Genomic DNA, 24,582 nt, shown 5'->3' on the forward strand with positions numbered 1-24,582 from the left:
TACAAATTATCAATACATTTAAAACATAATTTTACACTTCCTGGCCTTAAATACCTTATGAATAATCTTTTGGCTAAATAGCAGCAGTATAAATTTTCTTCTGCTTTTCATAAACCTTAAAAAATAATTAAAACTTTTGTTTTTAAAACTATTGGACAAATAGTTCTATTTGTGCTTTCGCTATGGTTTCCCATCCAAAAAAAAAAAAAAAATTTGCCTCAAAAAAGTGGCAAGCATAACATAGTAAAAATTGAAAAGATAAATAAGCAAAGGTCTCCCTTGCGTGGTTACTGCTAATACTGTTACGTTGGAAGTACAAGAGCTCGTGCCCCCCAGCCCGGAGCCATCCCTGTCCACCCCCGTGTCCGAGACGGGCCCCGAGGTGGCTCGGCTGCCCCGTGGGCCCCTTAAATCCCAATTCAGCAAAGCATTTAAAAAGCATCCACCCACCTTTAAGTACTTAAAACTACTCCTTACGCTGAAAGTCCTGCTGCTTGTTGATGAGCCTGCGCGGACGGGAGTCCCGGGTCCCACGCTCCAAGCGAGGGTCGGGCTGGGCCGGTCCCCGCGGCGTCACCTGCTGCCCCTGGAGCAGGACACCCCCAAAACCTCCTCTATGGCGACTTTAAAAATCCATATAGAATACTCTAAAATCTTCACTGAACAATACTCTCTTTTAAAACCACCATTAAACCATACTCTTTGCAATAAATAAATTAAGATTATTTTTTTTTTTCAGAAAATAAAACCCAACTTGGATTGGTGTTACTAACCAGTCGCTACAAATGTGCAAAAGGTTGAGGAGCTCTAGAAAACACCGAGAAGCGAGTCCGGGGAACTCCGCTGGGACCAAACGCGCAGATTCCATACACTTAGGATCTGGATTAGCAAATGGCTCAGGAAATGAGCTGTGCAGTAAAAGCAAAAATCCCAAATATATAAAATTTGTGGGAGTGTGCAGTGGCTATTCTCTGAACTGTGCAAAAAATTGCAATTATAACTAATCTAAAATAACACCAGGTATCGCCATGGTTAGTCGGTGGAAACTGTGCCGGTAAAACCGAAGAGAAAAGCAAACCAGCACCGCGGTGAGGGTAGAGGTGAGCCCCCGGCCCGGCCCCAGCCCCGCGTACCTGCCCCAGCCCTCGCCGTGCAGCGGCTCCCGCCGGCTGCTGCCGCTCCCGTAGCCGAACCGTGGCGCCGGCCACTCCAGCCCCAGCGGCCGAACGGAGCATGGCTTCCATGTCGGTTCCATCTGTGGATTTAACGTTTCAAAACCTTTTGCACATTTTTTTGTGTGTTTTTTATAATTTTTTTTTTTTTTTTTTTTTTTTTACATAAAGGGAATTTATTGCATGTGTCTGACAATTTTACAAAACAAAATTACTGGAACGTTGACTTCTGAAAAAAATAGAAGGCACATTAAAATGACAGCTTTTCAATGCAGGTTGAGCTTCCGTATGGAGAAATCAGTACAGTTCTTGGCTTTATTTAAGCAGAGCTCGATAGAGCAGGAGAGAATGGCTCGTTTCTCGCTCCTGTTCCATGTAGAAGATGAAGTCCCTGAGGTTTACGCGAGTTATTTTCTGTCGTGCGTACTGCCTGGAGGAAGGCGTCCCCACGCCGGCCTGGCCGCCGCCGGACACAGCGAGGCCCTACAGAGAGAACACAGCGACGTCAGGAGGCTCAACAGCACTGAGCTTCCTCACACTCTCAGGGTTACAACCGTTAACCGCTGGATCGTTTTAAATATCTTAAATGGATTATTGTGAGCCTAATTCTCAAAGTGTTACGTGAGATTATTTTTTTTTTTTTCTCCTCTGTTCTTCTGAGTCTCACCACCTGAACCTGAGTAAAGAAACGCGAGTGAAAACACACGTGAGGCTACACCTTGTTCATTTACAACAAATATGTCTGATTAATTCTCCTGCTGCAGTCACGTTATCCGTAGATGTATTTGGCCAGTTTAATTTCGGGAGCCTTTTAAGGACAAAACTACTTGCAGGAGATAAAGCCATATTCAGTATATCAAATGCCTGCCCCATCCTCTCCCACATCCCGGGAACCGCACTGGGAAGAGGCCAGTGGTGCGTCAGGACGGTGCTGCGAGTCCCAGGGCCCCCAGTCCTCCCCCGGGTCTGCTGGGAGATGGAAAAGTCAAATAGAAAAATCACGACGACTCAGACATTGTGTGATAATAAAGACAAACATCAGTATACTATTTTCTAGACCTATGTTAAATAATTTTTTTGTTTGTTTAGATTGGTTCAAAGCTACTCAGCTACTGAAAAGCTCATCCTGGCTTTCTGTAGAGAGGGGAAATCCACCAACGGCCCGAGAAGACTGGGATCTGAGGATTTAGAAACGGAAAGGATGTTCATTACAGGCTCTGAAGTCTTGTGGAGTTTAAAACTGAAACCTGATACACGCACACGTTCAACCCTTTTTTCATCCTTAGGAGACCATTGTTTTTATTAATTCTAACTGATTTCTGACAAAATAAACCGTTCTAACTTAGAAAAATAGGTTTTAATCTCTAAAAAGACTTAAATTATTTATCAAACCTCTAAGACATCTGGCGAAGTTTTCAATATTTTTAAAATCCCAAATTTACTTACTGCTGCTCTTAATAACATACTTTGCTTTCCCCAGGAAATACGTATTCTAGGATCTTGATTTTAGACATTAAAAATATAGTTAAGTGTAATTTTACTACTGAAAGATTGTAGGGGAAACATATGTGGTATATGGCGAGTAAGACGTAGCACTGGGTTCTCCGTTGCTTTGCTCTCCGTGCAGCAGCAGCCGCCGCCTGGCAGAACTGCACTGGTCCAGTTATTTCTCCTATACCTGATTATTAAATCACAGAATTGGGGCAAACCCAATTCTCTGGAAACCGCAAACACAAAAGGCTTAACGCAGTGACTGGATGTGGCTGCGCTTGCAGGCAAGGGAGGGAGAAGCCCACAACCTTGGAGCACCACGAGCATTTGATGTGAGGGACGCCGTTCTCCAGCACGGAGCAGTTTTGTTAAGAGATGAATTGATTTACCCCCCAACCTCCCCGCGCGCAGGAAAAGCAGGTGCTGCCCCGCGAGGGCGGCTCATCCATGCTGAAGCCAGGCACATCCCCAGTGCACAATCCATCGACTCCGCTCTGAATTCAGCCTCTGCGCCAAAACCCTTTGCATTCCTACAAGAAACAGCAGCATTTAAACTCTGTATCTCCCCCAGCTCTGGAAGGGCACCCTCCCTTTAGCTGCCCCCCCCCTGCATCCACCCTGCCAGGGCTGCTGCCACTGGCTCCAGCTCTCCGAGAAACCAGGGGTGTTTCCATTTGAAATCAAGTTGACTCAAAAATGTTTTTCTTTCTTCTCCGTTCCCCGCGTGGTGCATCTCTCCCCCCTGCCCCAAGTAACACTTGTTTCAGATTCCTCCTGACTGCAGCTCCCGAGCGGGGACAGCCACACTCGTGAGAAACGTGGCTGCCACCAACTCATTCAAAAATACTGTCCGTAGCAGACCCGACCAGAACCAGCCCGCACACGCTTCCCAAACGTCAACAGAAAAGCTACTTAATTTTTAAAGTTTTTCTTCATATAAAAACATTTTTTGAATCCGTTGAGGTACACGTACAGCAAGTAACTGCTTTCCCTTTGCACAGAGGAGCTGGAATTAAGATGGGATAAGTCATATTCATTGAAGTCCTGAACCGTTCCCTAGGAAGAGCCTACGTACCCAATGCAACATCCCCACAGGACACGAGGCCCAGCACATTCATAACCGCGCTTGGTTATGCCATGCTTGGTTAAGCCACTCAGTTACCTGATCATGTTCTGCAGTCGTTTTACAAGGTGGAAAAATCCTAAGAATGGTTTTAGAAAGCACAGAAGCACATCTGTAAACTGATAGAACAGTAACTTACATCTGTCAATATGGTCTCTAATTTCAATTAAAGACCAATTTGTTTGGTACTGCATCGTACTCAAAATTATTCTGCAGATGCTATACAAAAATGTAGAGTACTAAATGCCACAATTTTTTAATTAGATACACGAATGCAAGCATAGCTAAAATTAATTGCAAAGAATAGTGAAATTGAAGTAATACAGATTTTTCTCAAGAAAAATCACATTTTTTATCAGCATGACAGACTTTTCATTATCCCAAACAAGCCCTGTGTTGTCTGTATCTATGGCAACTAGTAAGAGTTACAAAGATAAAAGCTCTAATAAAAAAATTAATGGTTGTAAATTGTTTACATCCTTTATTTCCTGGCCTGCCACACCCAAGCTATTACCAAATCACACCCACTCAAATATACATCAGTACTAGGTTTTGTATCAGTGAACTTCTATTTATAATTTAAGGGAAATTTAAGATGTTCCAGGAGAGGAAAAAAAACACATTTAATTTATGTATGAACTCTTTCTGCCTCTTCATTTTGAGATTCCTTATGTTACATGAGTTACAGCAACTTTTTATCCCCTTCCATCCTGACTCTCGGTACCGCACGGAGGCAGCCGGTGCCTGACGGGGTCCCCGGGCCAGCAAGGCAGTGAGCAGAGGAAAACAAAGTGTTTTCTGCTCCACCGGTTCCTGGGGGAGCTACGGCGGGGCTTCCCCGAGACCCCCACCCGATTCCCGCTCCAAGAGAAAATCAATTCGCGGAAAATCAAATACAGGAATCTGCAAAAAGGCCATGGTGCCACGTTCTCTGCTAACCTGCAATCCAAGCGCCACACGAACAGAGTCCCACTACTGCAATGGGCTTCAGTGCATGTGGGACACACACAGCTGGCGCACGCACAGCTCACAGGATTCCAAATAACAGTGTTGGGCTGTCAACCTTAATTCAACTGCTGGAAGCTACCTAGCTTGAAATTAGGGCTTAAGAAGAAGAATCAGAGTAATTACTGGTCCAGTATGCCCATTCTGAAGCAATTCTGAATTTCTGTCAGATGTGACACGAGATTTGGGCCACCCATCTCAGCCTGTTTGGTGTTTTCATGATTGTCCTCTCTGAGAAAACTCGTGCTGTTGGAAAAGCGGAATAAAAACGGTTCCAAATGAAACACTGACCAAAGACTTGGTATATCAGTAGGTAAATATACAACAACGTGCCAAAGAAACATGCTCTTATAGTTGGGTAAAAATTAAAAGAAATAATCCTGCGCACAGAGAAGCTCGTGAAGCCAACATTTCTCGGGTCCTACTCACCACAATACACCTGGATCCTCTACAGCATTCATCACCTCCTACCCCCTCCACAAGCATTCCCGGCTGCAGCACAACCCTCCACCCATCACAGACACCCCCCCTCGCCGCCTCCCAAACCCTCCCCTTTTTCGGAACGACCTCTGTGGTGAGTCCTTCTCCCACCCTCACTAACCAGCCATCCCATGGGGCGGCACCACGCGGCATCTGCCCCCCACCACCCACCCAGCGGACGGGTGGCCCCGGGGCCAAACGGGCCCCAGAGCCCACTGAGCTCCCCCTGCGCCGGCGGCAGCAGCATCGCTCTCCTCCCCGCGCCCAGCACACCCCTCACACGCCAGCTGTAGGGGCTTCAGCCTCGAGCTCCTTCCTACGCTTGGCCCCCGGCACCGGATTTGATCCGTATTTCCTGAAAGGTCTAAAGGCTGCTGGGAAAGAGGGCTGAGAGACAGACATCTCTCCTGAGACTGTCCCGGGCAAACTCCCCTCCTGCTCAGAAAGTAAAAATGTCTCTGTGCATTAAATTACAATAATTACCTCAGCAGGTGTATGAAAATTAAACCGAGTAACTCTCAGAAGTGTGCTGTTCCTTGCTCGAGATAAAAGTGCTTTCACTTAAGAAAGACGATGTAGTATAAAATCTACACTGATTTTTATACCAGTGATTTCTACTATTGAACAATTAAATCAATTTTTTTCACAAAGCTGTATACCTTCAGCTTTGAATTACAGAACCATGGAAATACAGTGCAACATTCCTGTCGGGAAACACAAAGATAAGGGCAAATAGAAGACTGCATTTAATATTTTATCCATCCTTCCTTCACCAGAAAACAATTCAGTCCTGACATCTCTCCTTTGAACACAGTCTTGAACTGCGGCTATTGCTTCTCCGTGACCCAGAGAGACGAGGCAATAATGATAAAAGATCTGCTGGTTTTCTTCCCAGGCGACACGGCACATCCTCGTGGCGGACTTGCACTTCAAGCCAGGCTCTCAAAGTGGGAATCCTACAGCAGCAATTCAAAGCCACTCTATCTACGGAGCAAAAAAACCACCAGGAATTTTGTCTCTCCGGCCTCCGTGCACCGAAGAGGAGTGGGAAGACAAGGTATACATTAGTCTGCTCTTATGAATAAGAGGTCTTGGATCATAAGAAGTATTCTGGAGATATTCTGCAGCGATGATGTTTACTTGCATAAAATGCTATTAGATCTTTGGCTGAGAGGCACTTTGTACATGAAAAACAGGTATAATATTATGTATGATTAGCTGTTCCACGTAATTTAGTGTTTAATTCAGCACCTACTGAGGCTAATAGTAATGATTTCACTGATCTAAATGAGAGCCGAAACATCCTTAAATCAGCATTCCCCTGAAGAACAGAAAAGTAAGTAATAACTGTTTGTCAGCACCTCAAAGATTAACAATACTGTATGAAATATAATTATATCTACAAAAAGACTGTGCATCTTCATTCGCCCAATATGGTGGCTTTGCAAGTGTCTCCAGCGAGATTCATCACCAAGAGCTGTCATTTAGGCCTTCAGATCAGCACCATTTGCAGGGAAGATTAGATACCATTATTTCTTCGGAAGCTAGTTATTTTCCTTTGCAAACGTTTTTATCCTGCACGATTTTAGTGCAACTGTTCCTCCAGACTCCGTTTTGGCACGCGTCCGCTTGCTACACCCTCTTGGATGCAAATGCATCTCGTTTCCCCTGGGCACATAAACACACACCTCGCCCCGCAGACAAACATCAGAAAACCTGATTTGCACAAGTATTTACAAGTACTTCAAATACCAACACAATTGCAACATTTCAAAGACAGCATGCAGTAATTTTTATATTAAGAAATAATAAGAGGAAGGTAAATCATACTAAGACGTAGATACAGTGAAAATTTTTTCTTCAGATGTGATCACTTTAGTTTATAATTACATGATGCTACTTCAACCCGAAGCACTGGGCTGCCATTACAAGAAGAACGCTTTCTATGTACCTGCGCTTTGCCTTTATTATGTTTAGCTGAGGCACATATGCAAGTACCATTATAATTGAAAACCTGCTTTGTAAAACAGCCTCGCACCAAAAACTTCCATCTGAGAAAACTCGGCGTCTGTCCCAACCTGACCATCTACTGCGTCCTCTGAGACAGCATCCCCCGACTGAGCGAGGGCAGGGCAAAACCCAGGCTACGCGGTGCTTCAGTGAGAAAGGACTGGGGATGCCCCGATGGAAACCCATCCTTCGGATGAAGTTGTCCCTGATGGAAATCCATCCTGTGGATGAAGCTGCCCCAGTGGAAACCCATCCTGTGGATGAAGTTGGCCCTGATGGAAACCCATCCCATGTATGAAGTGTGAGGCAGCCACGGGCCATGACATTGACCTGCTCAAGGGAGATGGATGTTCAGCCGCCCAGTCCTCAACAGGGCATTCTTAGGAAGAAACCAGGCTGCAACTAATTTTGACTTCTTAATCAGTTTATCCATGCAGATATCTGAATCATTAATGTGAGAAAGAAAAACCTCCAGTTTTTCCTGCACAGAGCTACAGCTCTACGTTCTGTGAAGACTTTTAACCCGTTCAAGATCTCTCTGCATCCCTCACTCGGTATGCAGTAAAAATGGATGCCGTGTACCCTCCGACTTCTCACAGCACACTGACGACTGGCTTGGCGGTGCAGGCTCCAGGTCTTTTCATTTACTTTGCTCATGGACCTGCTCTTCGCTGCAGCAGTAGGTCTTGCCAACATCTTTATCCACAAACATCTCATACCTACCACAATTCACTGCCTTACTTGGACTTAAAAGCAATGACAATTTTACCTGATTAAGAACTCTAAGTTTGGGCTGCATTCTTGCAGTGGTAATTATGAGTGGAATATTCTATTTATCCTGTTTCCATCATACACGTATATTTTCATTTTGTTTGGAATGTTTCTCCTCCCATGCTTTCCAAATGTTTAATCAAGTGCTGCTCCCTTTGAAATACTAATCATGCCAAATTTTTTCATTGTTATTTTTCAAGCATTGTGGTACTTTTCCCTTCTCATCTTTCAATAACAGCACAGGGGGTTTTTTTGGGTTGTTCTTTATTTTTTTTTAAAGGACTTGCCCATCTTACTCCAGCCCAGTCACGCTGTACATCCTATATTCTCGCTCCAGAGTCAAGAAATGTCAAGCCAACTTTGGGAGAAGCCCTTCAGCCCAACTTGCAGGATCCACATTTTCCTTGAATCATATTTGATTCCCATCTGAATTTTCTCGTGGTAATCCTTGATATTAGTTCAAAATCATCCCAGTGTTACATAGGGGGTAGCCCTTTCGTTTTCAGCCTGTATGACTGTCACTTTCATTTAATCAGAAATTTAGAATAATTAAAATATTCTTGACATTCATCAATCTCTAGACACATATAACTGAAAAATTTAATTGTTTAAATATCTAATTAAAATATACATAATTGCTAGCCAGTAAAGGTTGCTTTTTTGGTCTATCTCTTACTGAAGACATGCTGAGCAGAACAAGCGTAGGCGACAGGGTGGCTGGGGGGGACTGGATTCATTCATAGCTGGTTTTGATGAAGACAAAATCAGCACTAAGAGGGGCATCGTGACACTTCATGAGCTACACTTCATGAGCTAGCTCTATCTCACCTCTTCAGGGTGAGACACAGACATCATAAAGCTGTTCCATATATTGCCAGTCGAAGCACAGAAGACAGAGAAAAAAATACCTAAATCTTAACACTTGGGGGAAAAAATATTCTTACAAATGCGAAATCTAAACCAAAATCACCTTCTCAACTCTTGAGAGCATGAATTGCCCTCATTCATCTCAACTGAGTTTCAGTTCTTAAGCCTAATTATGATCGATTTTATATATATATATATATATATATATATATATATATAAAAGTCTGGGTATAACACCCAGACTTTAAAATGATTACGTTTGCAACTGTGGGCCATCTTGTGCACTCCCAGCAATTGTGCAAGTGCCAATCAAGTGACTTTATGCACCACTTGCCAAACAAAGGGCAAAAATAGCCACAGATCTACCAGCTCTTGGCACGTTTTATTCCTGTGTAAAATTTGCTCGTGGATTAGTTACAATCTTCGAACAGCGGTATAAACCTTTCCCTATAATTACCAGAGGCTCCGCTGTGGATTGAGGGTAGTATACGGCCCTAATTCCTACACCCAGCCCATTAAATAAAAGAAAACAAAGCAGGCAAAGCGGTTATCTCAGAATTGATGGCAATAAAATTAAGCCCTAAATGCTAATACCTTCAGCTTGCAGGATAAACACATTGTCAGAACACAGTCCAGTCTACAGGAAATAAGACGTTAACATTTGTAAATAAAATGTGGAAGACGGCTAACACTCTTTCTATTCCTGCAAATATCATGGAACACAATTAAGGCCTGGTGCATTTCAGACATTAGGGAGAGACGACCGAGTTCAGCAAGGAGAAACTGCGGAATAATTTAGCCATTCACTTCTTGATTTCTTACAGAAATCTTTTTTTTTTACTTTACTAATTTCTTACAGAATTCTTAACACTTCTCTTTCTTACAGATGTCTCACTCTTGACTCTTTTTAGGTTAGTGGTTTTGTTTGTTCAGAAAATATTCGAAAAACTTAAATCAGATTGGCACAAATAACTCTTGGAAGAATGGTTCCAAAAAGGAAACGAGGTGGGTTTTCTGTCCTACAGACATCAGTAAGCTCATAGGAGGCCCCATTCAAGACGTTCTTTCATTTCCCCTTCTACATTACGAAGGCAGTCCCTTCGTGTCACGGCCACCATCATGCTGCACTCTTTCCCAAATCCTTTTTGAAGTCCCCCGCCTCTCTCTCTCCACACCAGGATCGCTTCTCCAGCACTCAGCGCAGACACCTGGTGTGACCTGCACGTCTCCACCACTCTTCATTGCTCTCTGTTCTCAGACTGCAATCTGATCCGCCACCCAACTTCAAACCACTTCAGCAGGCACACTTCCCACACTTCCACCAGCTTGCTTTTTTCTTTTTTTACAAACCTCTGCTCCATACTGTCCTCTAACCTCTTAGCATCAATACAGGTTCTTCCTTCTCTCCATTATCAGAGAAAACAAGCCAGCCAAGCCTTGAATAAAAAGCAGATCAGTTTAATCTACAAGCACTATACCGACAGTATAAACTTTGCTCTAACATTTCAAAAACCCTATAATCCCCTCCTACTTCATGAATTCCCAAATCCTTATCTTCCTCCAGCCCATTTCACCACAAAGCAAACAACCAACCTTTTAAAGACACTTATAGTCAACACAGCCAACAACAGAGAATAAACCTTGAATTTCAAACTAAGCCATTTGAAAAAAAAACCAACTTCATTGTTTTGTAAAGTTAATCCTTTCACACTCCCCCGATGATCCCAGACGCATCTCTTTTTATAAAGCGGGATTAAATGAATCACAAAAAGTTTCCAGAAGATCCTTTAACCGACTGTATTTTGCTGTAACAAAGAGACTGAGCAATCCATATTAATATCTAAAAATAAAAAATCTCTTCAGTCTACAGATGATCACGGAGGAGACATGGTAACATGCAAAAACATTTGTTTCAGATGCTAAAGCGCTGCTCTTACCCCTAACTTCCCATCTTTACTATCCTGATCAATTTGGATACCACTCAGACAACCTCAAGAAAAGGAGAATTAACAAGTAATTATCACCTTTCCTTTATTAGAAAAAACCCCAATATATATAGTTATTAATTATTTAAAATAAATTAAAAACCAGACAGCCAAAATCAAAGGCTCCATTATGAACAACTCTAATTAAAACGGATACTATAACACATAACAGAAAATAATCCAGACAGACACAAAATCATCTAATACCATCAATCATTTCATACCTATTGAATAGCTAATACTAACAGGGTCTGAAAGTTGACAATGTTCAATGTCTAAACTGACAAGTCTCTCAGACCCAAAATAAAATAAACATGAATATTATATAAAAAAAAAAGAGGGTTGCAAGTGCAGAAGAAAAACCTCTCCCAAAGTAGTAGCCAAAACCGGGGGCTCGTGATGGGATTTTTTTTGGCCAAGTTAAACAAGAGGCAGTGGAGTGGAATATATTCCCCGTCTTTGGAAGGGAGCTGGCACAACCCATCATCAGCAACGTGAGAACTCGAGCAGATGATGGAAGAGGGCAAGGGAGCAGACATACGCCAACGTACACACGCACTGAAGAGGATTACTAAATTAATTAGAGAGGCAAGTGAAAAAACACGGTGGAATTCAGAATGCGCTCAATAGTATGGAATGATGCTACTGGCCTATTTTTACCATTGGCAGGGAGAGGAGAAACAGCGAGCTCTAGTAGGAGCAAGTGCATTATGATACAACACAACATGAGCATTATAAAATGCGAGATGAATCTCAAGCCCAGAGGCTCTTTAGCACCACTCCAAATCACAACTCTCTGCCTTCATTTTTCTTCTTTGCTACCATTCCACTTCTTCTCCCACTACTTCTGACTTCATTAACCCTTTTTTCTCTTTCTTGCCTTCTACCTTCCTATTTTCATGGTATCACATCAGATTCTTTAAAAGGCGCCCGAGGAACAACAGCAGAGATCAGGAGTGGGATTTTCGGAAGTACTCCAACCCAGTGAAACTCCAGTTGTTCCCAATGAGGAATTTATCATTTCATTGGTACCTGAATAAGACAGCGTGCTCTTCTGAAAACCTGGCCCCTGACTAAAAGTTACAAAAATCATAAATCAAATTGTAACCTGTTTTTAATGGTCTGAATTCAAGTGCTGTGAATTTGTTTTTTCTTTAAATGCTTTCTCCAGAAATTCACGTATAACGAGCCTGAAACAGACTTCCTGAAATACAAGCTTCATTTTAGCTTTTTGGGAATTAGAAAAAATACAGTTGCATGCTATGCCTGATTCTTGGTATCCCTTTCTGGAACAGTGCGTTCTGCTGTGCAGTTTAACCAATTACAGCTTTCTCATTCACCTGCCCTGGAATTATGAAATCAATTTTTCAAGAGCTTTTTTGGTCTTTCTGAAAACCTGCGTTCAGATCTCACGGCTCTCTCCACACAGTCCATACACCGCGCTACCTGAACGCATGCGGCAGTAACATATGGTACAGTAGGTTATAACTATTTTACCATCTGTTCTAGCTGAACTCTAACCTCCATAATCCCATATCAGCTTTTCCCACTAACTACCGCAGTTCTTAGAGCTTGGCTCCTACTTACCCTTTTTAAAATCAAATTGTAGCAAAATGGACGGCCGGATTATATGCTGCTCTTCCGAAGCCTCCACTGCGCCCCAGGTGACTTTATTTGCTCAGGGTTTTAAACAAATAATTCCTTCAAAACTATAAGCTTTATTTTTTCCCCCAATTAAGACAAATCAGTAACCAGAACATTCTTTATTCTGAAAAATATTGCTCAAGACCCTCCCACATTCTTTACATACTCATTTATCAAGTATTTTCTTTCTGTTGCGCTCTTATTTAGAGAAGTGCATCACCTTCAGTGGAACCAGTGCGGGCTCAATACTCTCCAAAAGCAAACCTCAGGTTTTTAGCAACGCTGCCCGCGGCGCACGGCTCCGTCTCTGTCCGACCAACTCACACCATGAAACAGACGGGAGCGAATTTGGGTTTTGCACAAACAGCAACACTACTGAAGCACCTTACCCTCTTGCTACTCTGCGTACCCATAAAAACTAAACAGTAGCATCAGATTGAAAAATAAAACGTTAATTTTAGGGCAATAAACAGAAGTTCTTCCCACAGTTTGGAAAACTGGACAGATTCTGTAAATTGAGAGAAGATATTAAAAACTTTTATTACTATTATTGGGGGGGTTTTGTGTTTTGCCTGGGATTTTTTTGGTTTTGTGGTTTTGGGTTTTTTGTTGGGTTTTCGTTTTGTTTTGGGGTAGGGTTTCTTTTTTTATTTGGTGTTTTTTTTGTTTGTTTGTTTGTTTTTTGTTTTTTTTTTTTAAGACTTGCATCCCACGTCATCAAGTTCTATTTCATATAGACATTGGAGTTTGAAAGACTAAGCTTTAATTCTAGGGGTTGCCAGAACAGCTCACCTGGAGGACTGCTTTCAAATTTAAAGTCTGCCTTGTTCACAAAAACTCAAATAGCTACACAGTAATTAAAATCCATGAAAGACCGTGGCTTTGGGATAATTTATATATGCCCATACAAAACTACTACATACACACAGACACATGGAAAACATATCTGTATTTTTAATAAACACTAATGCTAGCTATGAGAACATATGCACCTCTAGTTTTCATTATATATAAATAAAGCATTAGCACTTGACAGTACTAGTTCTTCTGGATGATGAAATTGAAGAAAGAATCAAATATGGCTATCACCAATTACTATGTTAGAATATCTAGTTTCAACTCAAAACATGAAACCGTAACAGCTCAGTAAACTTCTCTGACTCATTGTCAACTGAACCAGGCTGTAATGCCTACACAATGAAAAGAACATTTGTAAAAGAATACCTTTGTAAAATGATTCAACTTTTTAAATTGGTATAATCCCTTTTTATTAAAAGTATTCATATCTTCTCCTTTTTGAAACACCGTATCGTTCCTACAAACGTTGTTTCCCATATGATTTCTGTTTAGTGTCTGAACAAAAGGAGAATTCGATTTTTTGAATGGGTGAAGAAATCAGTTCATGAGATATAATTTTGCTTTTTCACACGAGTAGTTTAAATATGTTATTCAATGTTATGCTGAGGCACAAACATAAGGCACGGAGGTTAGAGAAGTCCAAACTACATACTGATCTGCTACCTCAAATGTCTTTCAAAATCTGCAACTGAAGGATATGATGGAAACGTTTGTTTAATTAAAGAATACCGAATTTAATTGTAATCTGGGTCCTATTACACAAACGGCATACAGTGACTATACAAATATACAGAGTCCCTGAATACCCATATATAATTCCATACGTGCTTTTCAACTACACAAAAGCATCTGTATTTTATAGCTCTACTTGGGGGAAGAGAGAAGCACTTGTTTTCTTTTGGAGCTTATGCTAAAGCAGCCTCTTCCTTCCCCATACAATGCAAGAGAAAAAAACGCGTTAATAGGTAACAACTAGAGTTTACACTTCACTTTTCCTCTCCAAATATCTGAGGACATTAGCTTCCACACACCACCACCCCCCCCACTCGTCTTTTGCATTCAAATATTTCCACCTCTGCATAAAAATGACTTTTGTTATGCAGTTTCGTAGACTTTCCTAGGTTGGCACCCCAGGAGCATCATCCTGATTCCCAACACAAAACCATCTAATTACCCCAGCTGCATAATTCATTGGCCCATCACTAGCATCTGGCCAAGCCCTGATCTTATCTGACGGACTGCAGGGAGCAGGGCTGGGAATGTGCTAGGGGAGACACCTTGGCCAGGGCTTGGCAACCGGAGGCCAAGCGCTTGTCTCGGGCCCTGGGTCTCGCCCCGGAGGAGGAGGGCAAAGGAGAGGATGCCACCGGGCAACCTGGAGCTCGGGCATCGCAAGCAGCCGGTCCCGGCTTTGGTGGCTCACTCTGCTGGCAGGTGAATCATTTAGCGAGAGGTTTCCACCCGAGCTGTGATCCTCCACAGCCTCACACGCTGCAATGAGCCCCGCGCGCTTTGTGATTAACCGAATTACGGCGGTAATGAGCAAGAGAGAGCACTTGAATTGGCAATACTGTAAGTATATACTACAGGCTCGCCTCAATCGCGTTGGAGGCAAGGCTGTAATTTGAAAATCAGACATTGCTCAGATGACAAAACTGAAACACACTTACCATGTATTCCTTACTTTGCATCTATTTTTCCTACAAAGCTGATGAAAAGCTACGTACAACCACACCACTCTGGCAAACTTCCCAACGGACACAGAAACCTTTTAGACACTGTCTATAGAGAAATTCTGCAGGTCCTTTTATTAGTGCTTGTTTGCTTTAATTTACCAGAGTTGCTCTTACGTTCCATCTAACCTTTGAGAACCAGCATCCTGTTTGTTTTCATGATCAAGTATCTGCAATTCACTAAATTACAAATAAAGAGGAGACCTGGGCCGCTCTTGGTGCCAGCTAGCAAAACACCTTATGCTCTCACATAAATTTCAAATGGAAAGAAATGATTTTTAAAAGAACGATGAGTTGGGTTCTAACGTGTAAGATTTTTACCGCATAATAAAGACTAAGCTGGAAAACATTTCAATTCTCAACAATGTTTTCATTCTGTGTTATAACAAACCTGAGTGGCACAGACTTGTCACCCCAGTGGCGAAGGCACTACTCATCTTTCATCTCCCAGATCCGGGATGAACCGCTCGGCAATAGACTCACTTTCTCACTGGAAATGTCATCTTGGAGCTGAGAAACCTTCTTGACAAATATGTTTTTGAAACAGATGTATTTTTGCTAAACATTTTATCGTTGACAAAAACATCTTTTGACAGAGAAAGTTTCATTGCAAATGTTTTTCGCCAGCTCTAATCAGAAGAAGTTTGACTTTTAGGGCCCAAGTGGGGAAAGCTGCTCAGACTCTGCCTTGTTGAGTGGGACGAGGGCTCCCTGGCAAGAGGGATGACCAGTGCTGGAACTCCAGGAATGGAAACAGATGTCCATTATCCATTGCTCTGCCCTGGTTTACCTGTATTTACCCTAAATCAATAAGCTGCAGGTCCTTCTCACTGTGGCATCCAGACCAAGGCTGAGAATGGGACAGGAACCTGCCGCCTCCTCCTCAGCTGCTGCTCACAGCCATGTCTGAGTGGCTACTTCATGTACTTAAGTACTAATTAACAACAGAAATGTTTAGAATAAACGAGTAAGGCCAGGGCATTTGAAAAAGAGTTAACAGATGTCCTTAACATTGCTGCTGGCCTAATAACGTTGCTGCAGTAATTTATTTGATGTGGAGTTTATTTAGCTGCTGCAAACATACCGGGTTATAATAATCATAAGCAGGTTGCATTAAGCACAACGCATCTTGGGTGTGTAACGGTGTTAAAAATAATGCCAGAAACAGTGTGCCTTAGAGATATTATATGTGCAATATCTTCTGCAGTCTGATTGTGCAAAGCCAGCAGAAAGCATCTTTCAGACTTAAAAAATGATTTAAAAAAAAAACCAAACGCAAGACTTCTTTTACAGATAATTTCACCTATATCTTGGGATAGCAAACATTGAATTCAAACATCGAATCCTGGCATACTTCAGTAAGCTATCAGCACAGCAGCGCTGCCTTTTTTTCCTTTGAAAAATGAAAGAATTAAATTCAAAACAAACAACTTCAATTTAACACCAAACTACAGGATAACCAATCTTAAAAATGTCAAATTGTAATGGATCTTAATACCCATATAAAACACAAAAATAGTGGCATTGTTCCTCGGTAATGCATAGCAACCTTACAGAATTTCAGTGAAGGAGAAAGAAGGGAAAAACACCTTATTACTTCTAACTCCTGCGAGCCATTTTGGTCTCCAAAGGTTTTAGAGCGCCCGAGGCCATGTGTCTGCAGTGTTTCGGGAAATGACTTGCCTTCGCACGAACACTGCTCTGTTCTGCAGCACTGCTGCCCCCCAGCAGCCCCGCGCCCGCCGCTTAACTCTTCCCTACCTGCCTGCCTGCCTCCCCCGGCCGCCGCAGCGCCGCAGCCGGGCTTCTCCTCAGCACGCCCCCCCAAAAAACCCCGAACCCACAGACCGAAAAAAAACCCCTCTGCTGCTTCTGACAAGTTCTCCCAGAAACAAACAGGGCCGGAATTTATCCCTCTAAATCTCTGAGAGGAGAAGGAAAAAAAATATCCATTTTAAACTAAAATATTTGGTAGCAAAGCGAGTAGAGCCGGCAATCATCGTGGAGCTTTGAATGTTGGTCTGTTTTACCTCATTAACAAAGAACAGGAGAGAAAGTCATCAACAGCCCCATAGGAAACAATGGCACCACTAAAATGCTTCACCTGTCACTGTATTTAGATTTTTAATTACAGTCCCAACACCACATAACAGGCTACAAATTAAGTCGCTGGATAAGGTCTTACAACTATTAACTGATTTGTCTGAGGAGCAGCGTATTAAAGGGAACAGGAAATAACCCAGTTCATATAGACAGAAAGAGAAAAATTTAATCCTCCTCCTAATTTTTTTTAAACTCACTTAGCAGAGGTGTTTTGTGTTTCCCTCTATTTTCTGCGAAGATTCAAGGCTATGCACTGCGAGCTATTTTGCTTGATAGCTTTTTTAAAAACCTCTAGAAAATTCTTAGCCAAGGTCACTGCTGATTGACTCAAAATATGACAGTGTAGGAGGCTACTAAAATATTCCGTTCATCTCAGAGGTTGAGTAAGCAGCTCTAACTAAGAGGAAAATCAATATAATACTTCACAGTGAGGAAGAAAATGGAAAATAGTTTAGCAGTTAAGTGGTTAATGCAATTCCTAAGTGTTCAGCAATCATTGCAATTTAGTGCCATTTCGATTATTACACAATAAACAGACCATGTTGTCTGGAAGCAAATTTTTATGAGTATAGCTGAAGGGGTTGCAACTTATTTAGCTGCTGAAACTCTAAGGGAAAGAACATTTCTGAATGCTAACACTACAGATCAGAAATATACAGGTACACTAGAAAGGTTATTTTTAGGTCACTACTATGGTAACTAACCACACTGACCTTTAAAATTAGTATGCAGTTCAAGAAAAATGAAGTTCAGTAAAATGTTCTTTAAACAGGATAATTTTAATAAACAATATCGCACATCCGTACAGCAGAATGTTGTCACTTTTTACAGCTATTAATTTTACTTTTGGATCATAGCATCACAATATAATGTACCAGAGTACCATGATGCAGAACTGACTAGGAAAAAAATGTAAACAGCCAGAAATCTGATTAAACTGTCATTAATTTATGTTTTTTTTTTTTTTAATTAAAAATGTCTATGTTTATTTTTGCAGAATAAAATAAAACTGCTAGCTGGAAAAGGACAATTTTTCACATAATGTGAAGTCATGGAAAGATTCAAAGTATAGTTAAAATCATCTTATCTTGTCTCATTTTGTTGAAATACAGAATTTTAAGTGGATTTCAAGAGCAAACCTAGTTCTGCAATTTCTAAACTCAAAGACAAAGAGGCAAGAGCTATGTTCAGGGCAGATGAAATAAATAGCACAAGATTAAGAGTTATAGTTGATGGCAGCAGGGATTCAATAAAGGAAACAGTATTTTGAACAAAAGTACCATTTGAATCCAATATACTAATGTTTACTTAGACAAAACTTCAATTAGAATCATAGTTTTAATACATAATGTAGTATGTGTCAGTCCATTAGGTAAGAAATGGAAATCAAATTTTGGCTGGTCATGAAGGTGTGCTGGCTGTTCAGCAAAACCACCATTAACAGGGAAAATATTAACGAGTATGAAATTCTGAAACTTCCTAAGTTCCAATTTACCCCATCAACTTACAGTCATCAAACACAGAACACGACTGTTCCAATTCCATGAAGATTAGTCTCAGCCATGTTTGAGACAGCTTATAATGCTATATCAAATGGCTGATAATAAACCAGATACGTAGTCAGAAAATATTATATATGTCTCTATGTGTGTGTATATATATACACACATATGAAGAGAGAGACACACACAAGCATTTTAGTCTAGGTTATATTGTAGACCTTTTATAAATTGTGGCTCTTCCAGAAGAATAAAAAATTTAAATTTTACAAAGGGAAAATTTTATCTGCATTTTTTCAAGACTCAATAGGCTTCTGAGTAACATTGCTCTTGAACTGACTTTTAAATGCCTGGATCTCAATTTCTATGAAAAAAGGAAAAAAATTCTCTACAGGTAGTGGGATTCTGGGTCACCGGTACAGTTTTCCTGTGCTCCTTGAACAGCACACTGTACCCACACCCGTCTGTTAGTCCCAGGCAGCAGAGGCGGACGCTGGTCAATCAGTAACTATACCCACCTTTGAGCCCCATCTGAAAATGAGCTCGCTTACAATATACACTGGACAAAGACACAGCAAAGGCCAGGCACAATTAGCAATCTAACAAAAAAAAAAAAACCCAAAATAACAAAAACAAAAAAAAAGGACAGATGCTAAGCTGTACTAATATCCTCCTTTTACAACCGGGACTCCCAGTGCAGCCGTGGGAGGGAGCACGGCCACTTCCCGCGGCCACCCAGGACACTGCGACTCGCCACAAGTGGATCCGAACCTCTGCCAGGGACTATAAACAGAGAAAGGAAAGCTCATCTCCCACATGCCAGGCTGAACCTTAATAGACATGTTTGCCAGGTTAAAAATTCAATTGAGAAAGCACAAAAATACACATCTCATCTGTCCATGTTTAAAACCGGGCACCCAGGGCAAGCTGGTATCTCTCCGTTGGCGCTAACAGAGCTACACTAGCAGCCATACTCCTTTTTTTCTAGCTAATTAATACTTACAATAGTTTTCTTACTAAAAAAAGACTAAGCGGTTTATGAACATGTAGTGACATGGCAACAGGGTTTTGTTTCCAAAACGCAAAGCAAAATCTTAAACTTCACTTTTCTGAAAATTTAAGACCTACTGGTGAGCCTCCCCCACCTTTCCATGGGGTAAGTTTGCTGATAGTAAATAATCAAAATTGTAATTTTTTGAGAGCCAACCAAGACTCTGAGCATTCTTCTCAATGTCTTTTCAGCCAAGATTGCTTACAGCTGTTGGCCACTGCAGGAGCCTACGTAAGGACTGGGAGGCTGTGAGCGTGCCAGCCAGGTGGGAACACGGCGCAGGAAAGCCAACATAACCGGTAGGCTGCCTGTATGGAACAAAATCCCCCCAAATTAGTTTCTCATCAGCAAAAACCACCAGCAATGACATTCGTTCTGCTCTACTCTACGTTACAATCTCCATATTTATGTTAAAATAGATCCAGGTTCTGATACCTTATTTTTCATTTTGCTGCTTGACTGGTATTTATGCAAACAAACCCAAACTTCGGCTAAAACAAACAAAAATAATAAATGCTTGTGTAAGTAGTAATTCGGAAGTAAGGTTCCACCAATATTACATTTTCCAGGCTGACATAATAAGAGAAACATGAAGCAGAAATAATTACTGTCTGACACTAGGAAAACCGGTGGTGATTAACTACACAGATTTAGCTTTAAAATACAGATTTCACTGCAATAGCATGGCCACATATGAGTATCTAGCTTTAAAAAGAAACTGCTAATTCAAAAGAAGACAGTGGGGGGGGGGGGTTGTGTGTATAAATATATATTCTTTTCATCTATTTAGCGTGCAAATTTATTTAAAATACAATAAAATAACAGGCAGGTCTAAAGACTAAATACGAAAATATAAGAATGTCAAATGAACAAACTTTTTCACTCTGCAGTTTTTATTTTATTATTAGATGCTATTCCTAACTTGTTAAAATTGATCAAATAGAAAGCTGTGAATAGAGAAAAAATTAAGCCAACTAGAAAAGTGTGACTTGGATTTAATATTTTATAATTGCCAAGGGACATACTGAGATCAATGAATTTTTGCCCGAGATGAACGTCAGAAAGAGATGTACTTCAGTCTTTTAGGGAACATTGGTCTATTTAATTCTTGTGTCTGATGCATGTGAAATATGCCTGTCTTGGCCTTCTTTCTTGCCCCGAGGCCGTGCCGGAGGCAGACATTACCACTTTTAATAGGCCGCCATCTGAGGAATGGCAAGGGATCCAATAACCCATCGACTCTAATGGATTTGCCTGTTTATTCACTTACACCTTTTTTGCAGCTAATTTTAGTTTTGCATGCTGAGTTGTTTCACTTTAAATTAAATGAATAGAAACAAAGGGGGAAAGACTGTGCAGCTAATAAACCATGATTATTTTCGAAGTTCTTCGCAACAGGATCCTCCATATACTAAGGTATATCACTTGAGAACAGATTCACTGCTGTGTTTTTCCACTTGTTGTCAAAATTAACAAAGCTTTAAGATTTAGTGAGACAAAAAGTAGGTTATTATAAACTCTTGCTTATAGCGTACTAATGATTTGCAGTATAAAGCACCCGGATTCAAATCTTTATGAGGCTCGTGAGCATCTTCAAAGAATAATACAGGTAAAGTTAATGATTGTACAGCATTATCACCAACAAAAAAGTATGCCGTTTAATCTCAAAAATAGTATAGTTTAATCTAGCCCTTCATGTGTACTTTGAAGATCATATGTAACACTGAAAGGATTACTTATAAACCAAATGAGTCCCTCTAGATACAGAGGAACATTTGATCCCTAGGAAAAATAGACATTACAGGCTAAAATGTATTAGGGGATACAACCTCTATATTTGGATTGCCTTAATATTTTGTTCCTCTACAGAAAAGTTCTTCCTCCCGTCCTTGGGAGCCAGCTCCCTGCATCTCCCCCTCCACAACTCGGGTCCTCTGCAGGAGCTGCTCTTCCTCGGCCCCTCGGTCCAGGTGTTCGCTTCCCTGAGAAGGGCTGGGAGAACCCTCCTCAGGGGCCAGCACCAAGGCTCCCTTCAAAACAGCCGTCAGGCAGTTAGAAGGAGGGCCTTTCTCCAGCCAGGCTGAACCTCGCCATTCTCGGTGCTCCCCAGTCTCCACCAGTTCAGAGAGGGGCCAGCCAAGGGCCTGGTGTCACCTGCTGAGGACCTGCTCCAGGTCACTCACCGGAGCTGGCGGGAGCCTTTGTGTCCCCACCTGGGGGAACACACCCCCTCCGGGCACGCCAGCAGCCTCCTATTGCCTGCCCTGAGGAAATCGCCCTCAGCTTTCTGTCAGCAAATCCGGTCAGGAGCCACCTTATTTTAAATGCATAAAAATAATACAGCTTCTACTTCCACAAGGAATGGACCAGGCACAGTCCCTGAGGTAACCAAAATACAGCACCTCCGGCCTGGGCCATTGCAGGAAAAACAACTGCTCAACTCCATCAATCCCTGGAGACTCCTACTGCGCTGCTCTGAGAAACTTTGTCTTTTCTGTAATGAAATTGCGTAAAATACAGCAGTGCTTGGTCACCTGTTCCCTCTTCATGACAGACATGTAAATGTGTGATGTCTACAAAAGACAGTAGAATGCTGTAAGGTTTGGTGACCAAATTGCAGGAATACGGTTACAAGAAAACTAACATTAAGAGCCAAAAAGTTGAGAGTCAAAACTCTGCGCCACTCCATGTGTCCCAAGACGCAGCAAGGCACCCGCAGTTAGAGGGGGGCTCAGGCACCCTTTCATTTAGAAAAACACGTTTTGTTAGGGAGCTTCTGCCCCTGTAAAACAGTGTCTGTAGCACTAAGTAGCCATGAAATAATGTAAAAACTCCCTTTGAGAGAAAGAGATTGGAACAAAAAAGGGTCTGTACCATTTAGAAGGGTCCATAGCGATAGCAATAGCTAATGCAGAAGGAAAGGGAAGCGTGTGGTTTTCTCTAGCTGGTTATGTTTTATTTTCAGGAATCACATTATGAATCTGGCATCTCCTTATTTTTGCCACAACGACGTCGCTTCCTTTCATACCATCTGCTGATCTCTTACAGAGTCCTTAATAACACGGTATGACACAGACTCGACTGGGAGGCTTCACCAGGGCACTTGGGCTGGACGTGGGGCTGGGTTTGTTGTCACTCTGTGGCTCACAAGACCTAGGAGTATGTATTCCACCCATGATGAAAATTAGCATCTTAGCTTTGCATTCATTTTATTGCTGGCGAATCCATTTTCTCTCAGAACTGAGATTGCAGCAGGAGACCTTTTTTCTGACACAAAACTATCATTGGTATCCCCTTAAATATATAGCAAGAATTAAAATAAGGCTCCTCAAATAATTTCAAACAGATCTACATATGTAAAGCTTGAATCTGTTTATGAGAGGAATATTGTGGGATAGTTACAAACCCCACTTTCCTTTTAAAATGGTAACTCAGGCCTATTATTTAAATGCGTCTAAAACACCCAAACTAATAGGACATGTTACAAGCGCACAGACAAGTTAAAATAATCTGTCTGCTTTCGATATGTTTAAGTGAATCTGCAAAACAGGAGAAGTTACATAGCAGCAGAATCATTTTTTTCCCCCAAATCGTATTTGTAGACCTGGATCCTAACTCCCAGACACACTGTGCAAAGAAAAATGGGAACAACAGACTGAAGTTGGGATTGATTTACTTCATTAGCTGGGATTACAAGTTTAACTTACAAACCAGAGGTCAAAATTTCTCATTAACAAGGGGGCCATGAATCGCTGCAGGGCTTGGTTCAAGAGGAGACCACTCTTATTACTAACTACACATTTCAATCTGTCTTTGATGTTCTCCTTCTACCCTCCTCCCTTTTATTTTTTGGCAGAGGAGTTGATTTTAATTGTAGCTATACAACACAGCTCAGTTTGCCTGAGAGCCAGCCTCCACATCTGCAGCGAGTGCAGTTCTAGTGATATTGGGTGCAGTCCATAGCTTAGGGCTAATTTTAATGGCTCCCCTTTTCATACAAGGCTCAGATTGTTTTCCACGTGATTCCTGCTAATTTAGCTGCAGGAAAGGGCATCAGTTTTCCTTGTGAGTTTCTGATCCATACTTCTAAACTAGGTGAAATATATTAAAGCAGAGAAACGATCGCAAAATGAGAGATTCAATTTTCTACTACCTCCTTAACCCGATAGAGCAAGTAATCCCACTATTTTAATACCCGAAAGAGAAATACAGGATGTAAATGGTCTTTTTCTTATGTCTGTATTTTGATAAGCCTTTAATTTGTGAAGCGCTGTAAAGCAGCTCTTCAGATCTCTAACAATGCTAAGGGTTAAAAGAGGAATGCTTGCACGTCTGTATATTGTACGGTTTCAAAATCTACAGATGCACACTAAGATTTCACAGCGCATTTCTCAAAACAAGCAAGAGTTGTGAGCATTATGGCAGCAGATGGTGTAGTACACCATCAAATAATAAAATGTTTAATGCATATTTTCTATTTTTGATGAATAGAACTAAAATAACTGTAAATAGTCAAAGGTAGAGCATTCAAACAGCTGAAAAGTGCTCATTCTACAGGACCGACTACAGTTTTTAAAGGAAAACGTGCCCCTGATGCTGGTTAAACAGCTGAAATTTTCATATATTACATATAGTTAAAATCATAATCAAATTTGCCTCAGCAATCAAAGTGATACTGTATACAATTGTAACTGCCTTTAAGCATTGCAAAATTTAAAAACCCTGAAAAACTGAGCACGGTCAATTTTTACAAGTAAAGAACGACACAGATAATCATTTTAACAGAAATA

General features: G+C 41.4%; 1 protein-coding gene across 1 annotated transcript in view; it reads right to left on the reverse strand.

Moving 5' to 3' along the window:
- Window positions 1-98: 98 nt before the first annotated feature.
- Window positions 99-24,582, reverse strand: part of LOC128908075 (transcription initiation factor TFIID subunit 4-like) — a 142,986-nt gene continuing 118,502 nt past the window's right edge. The window contains exon 15 of the mRNA XM_054197616.1: window positions 99-1,655. Within this exon, the coding sequence (XP_054053591.1) occupies window positions 1,488-1,655 (168 nt within the window). The 3' untranslated portion in view covers window positions 99-1,487. The remainder of the gene's footprint in view (window positions 1,656-24,582) is intronic.

Source organism: Rissa tridactyla, chromosome 4 (assembly GCF_028500815.1).
Source record: "Rissa tridactyla isolate bRisTri1 chromosome 4, bRisTri1.patW.cur.20221130, whole genome shotgun sequence".
Lineage (NCBI taxonomy): Eukaryota > Metazoa > Chordata > Aves > Charadriiformes > Laridae > Rissa > Rissa tridactyla.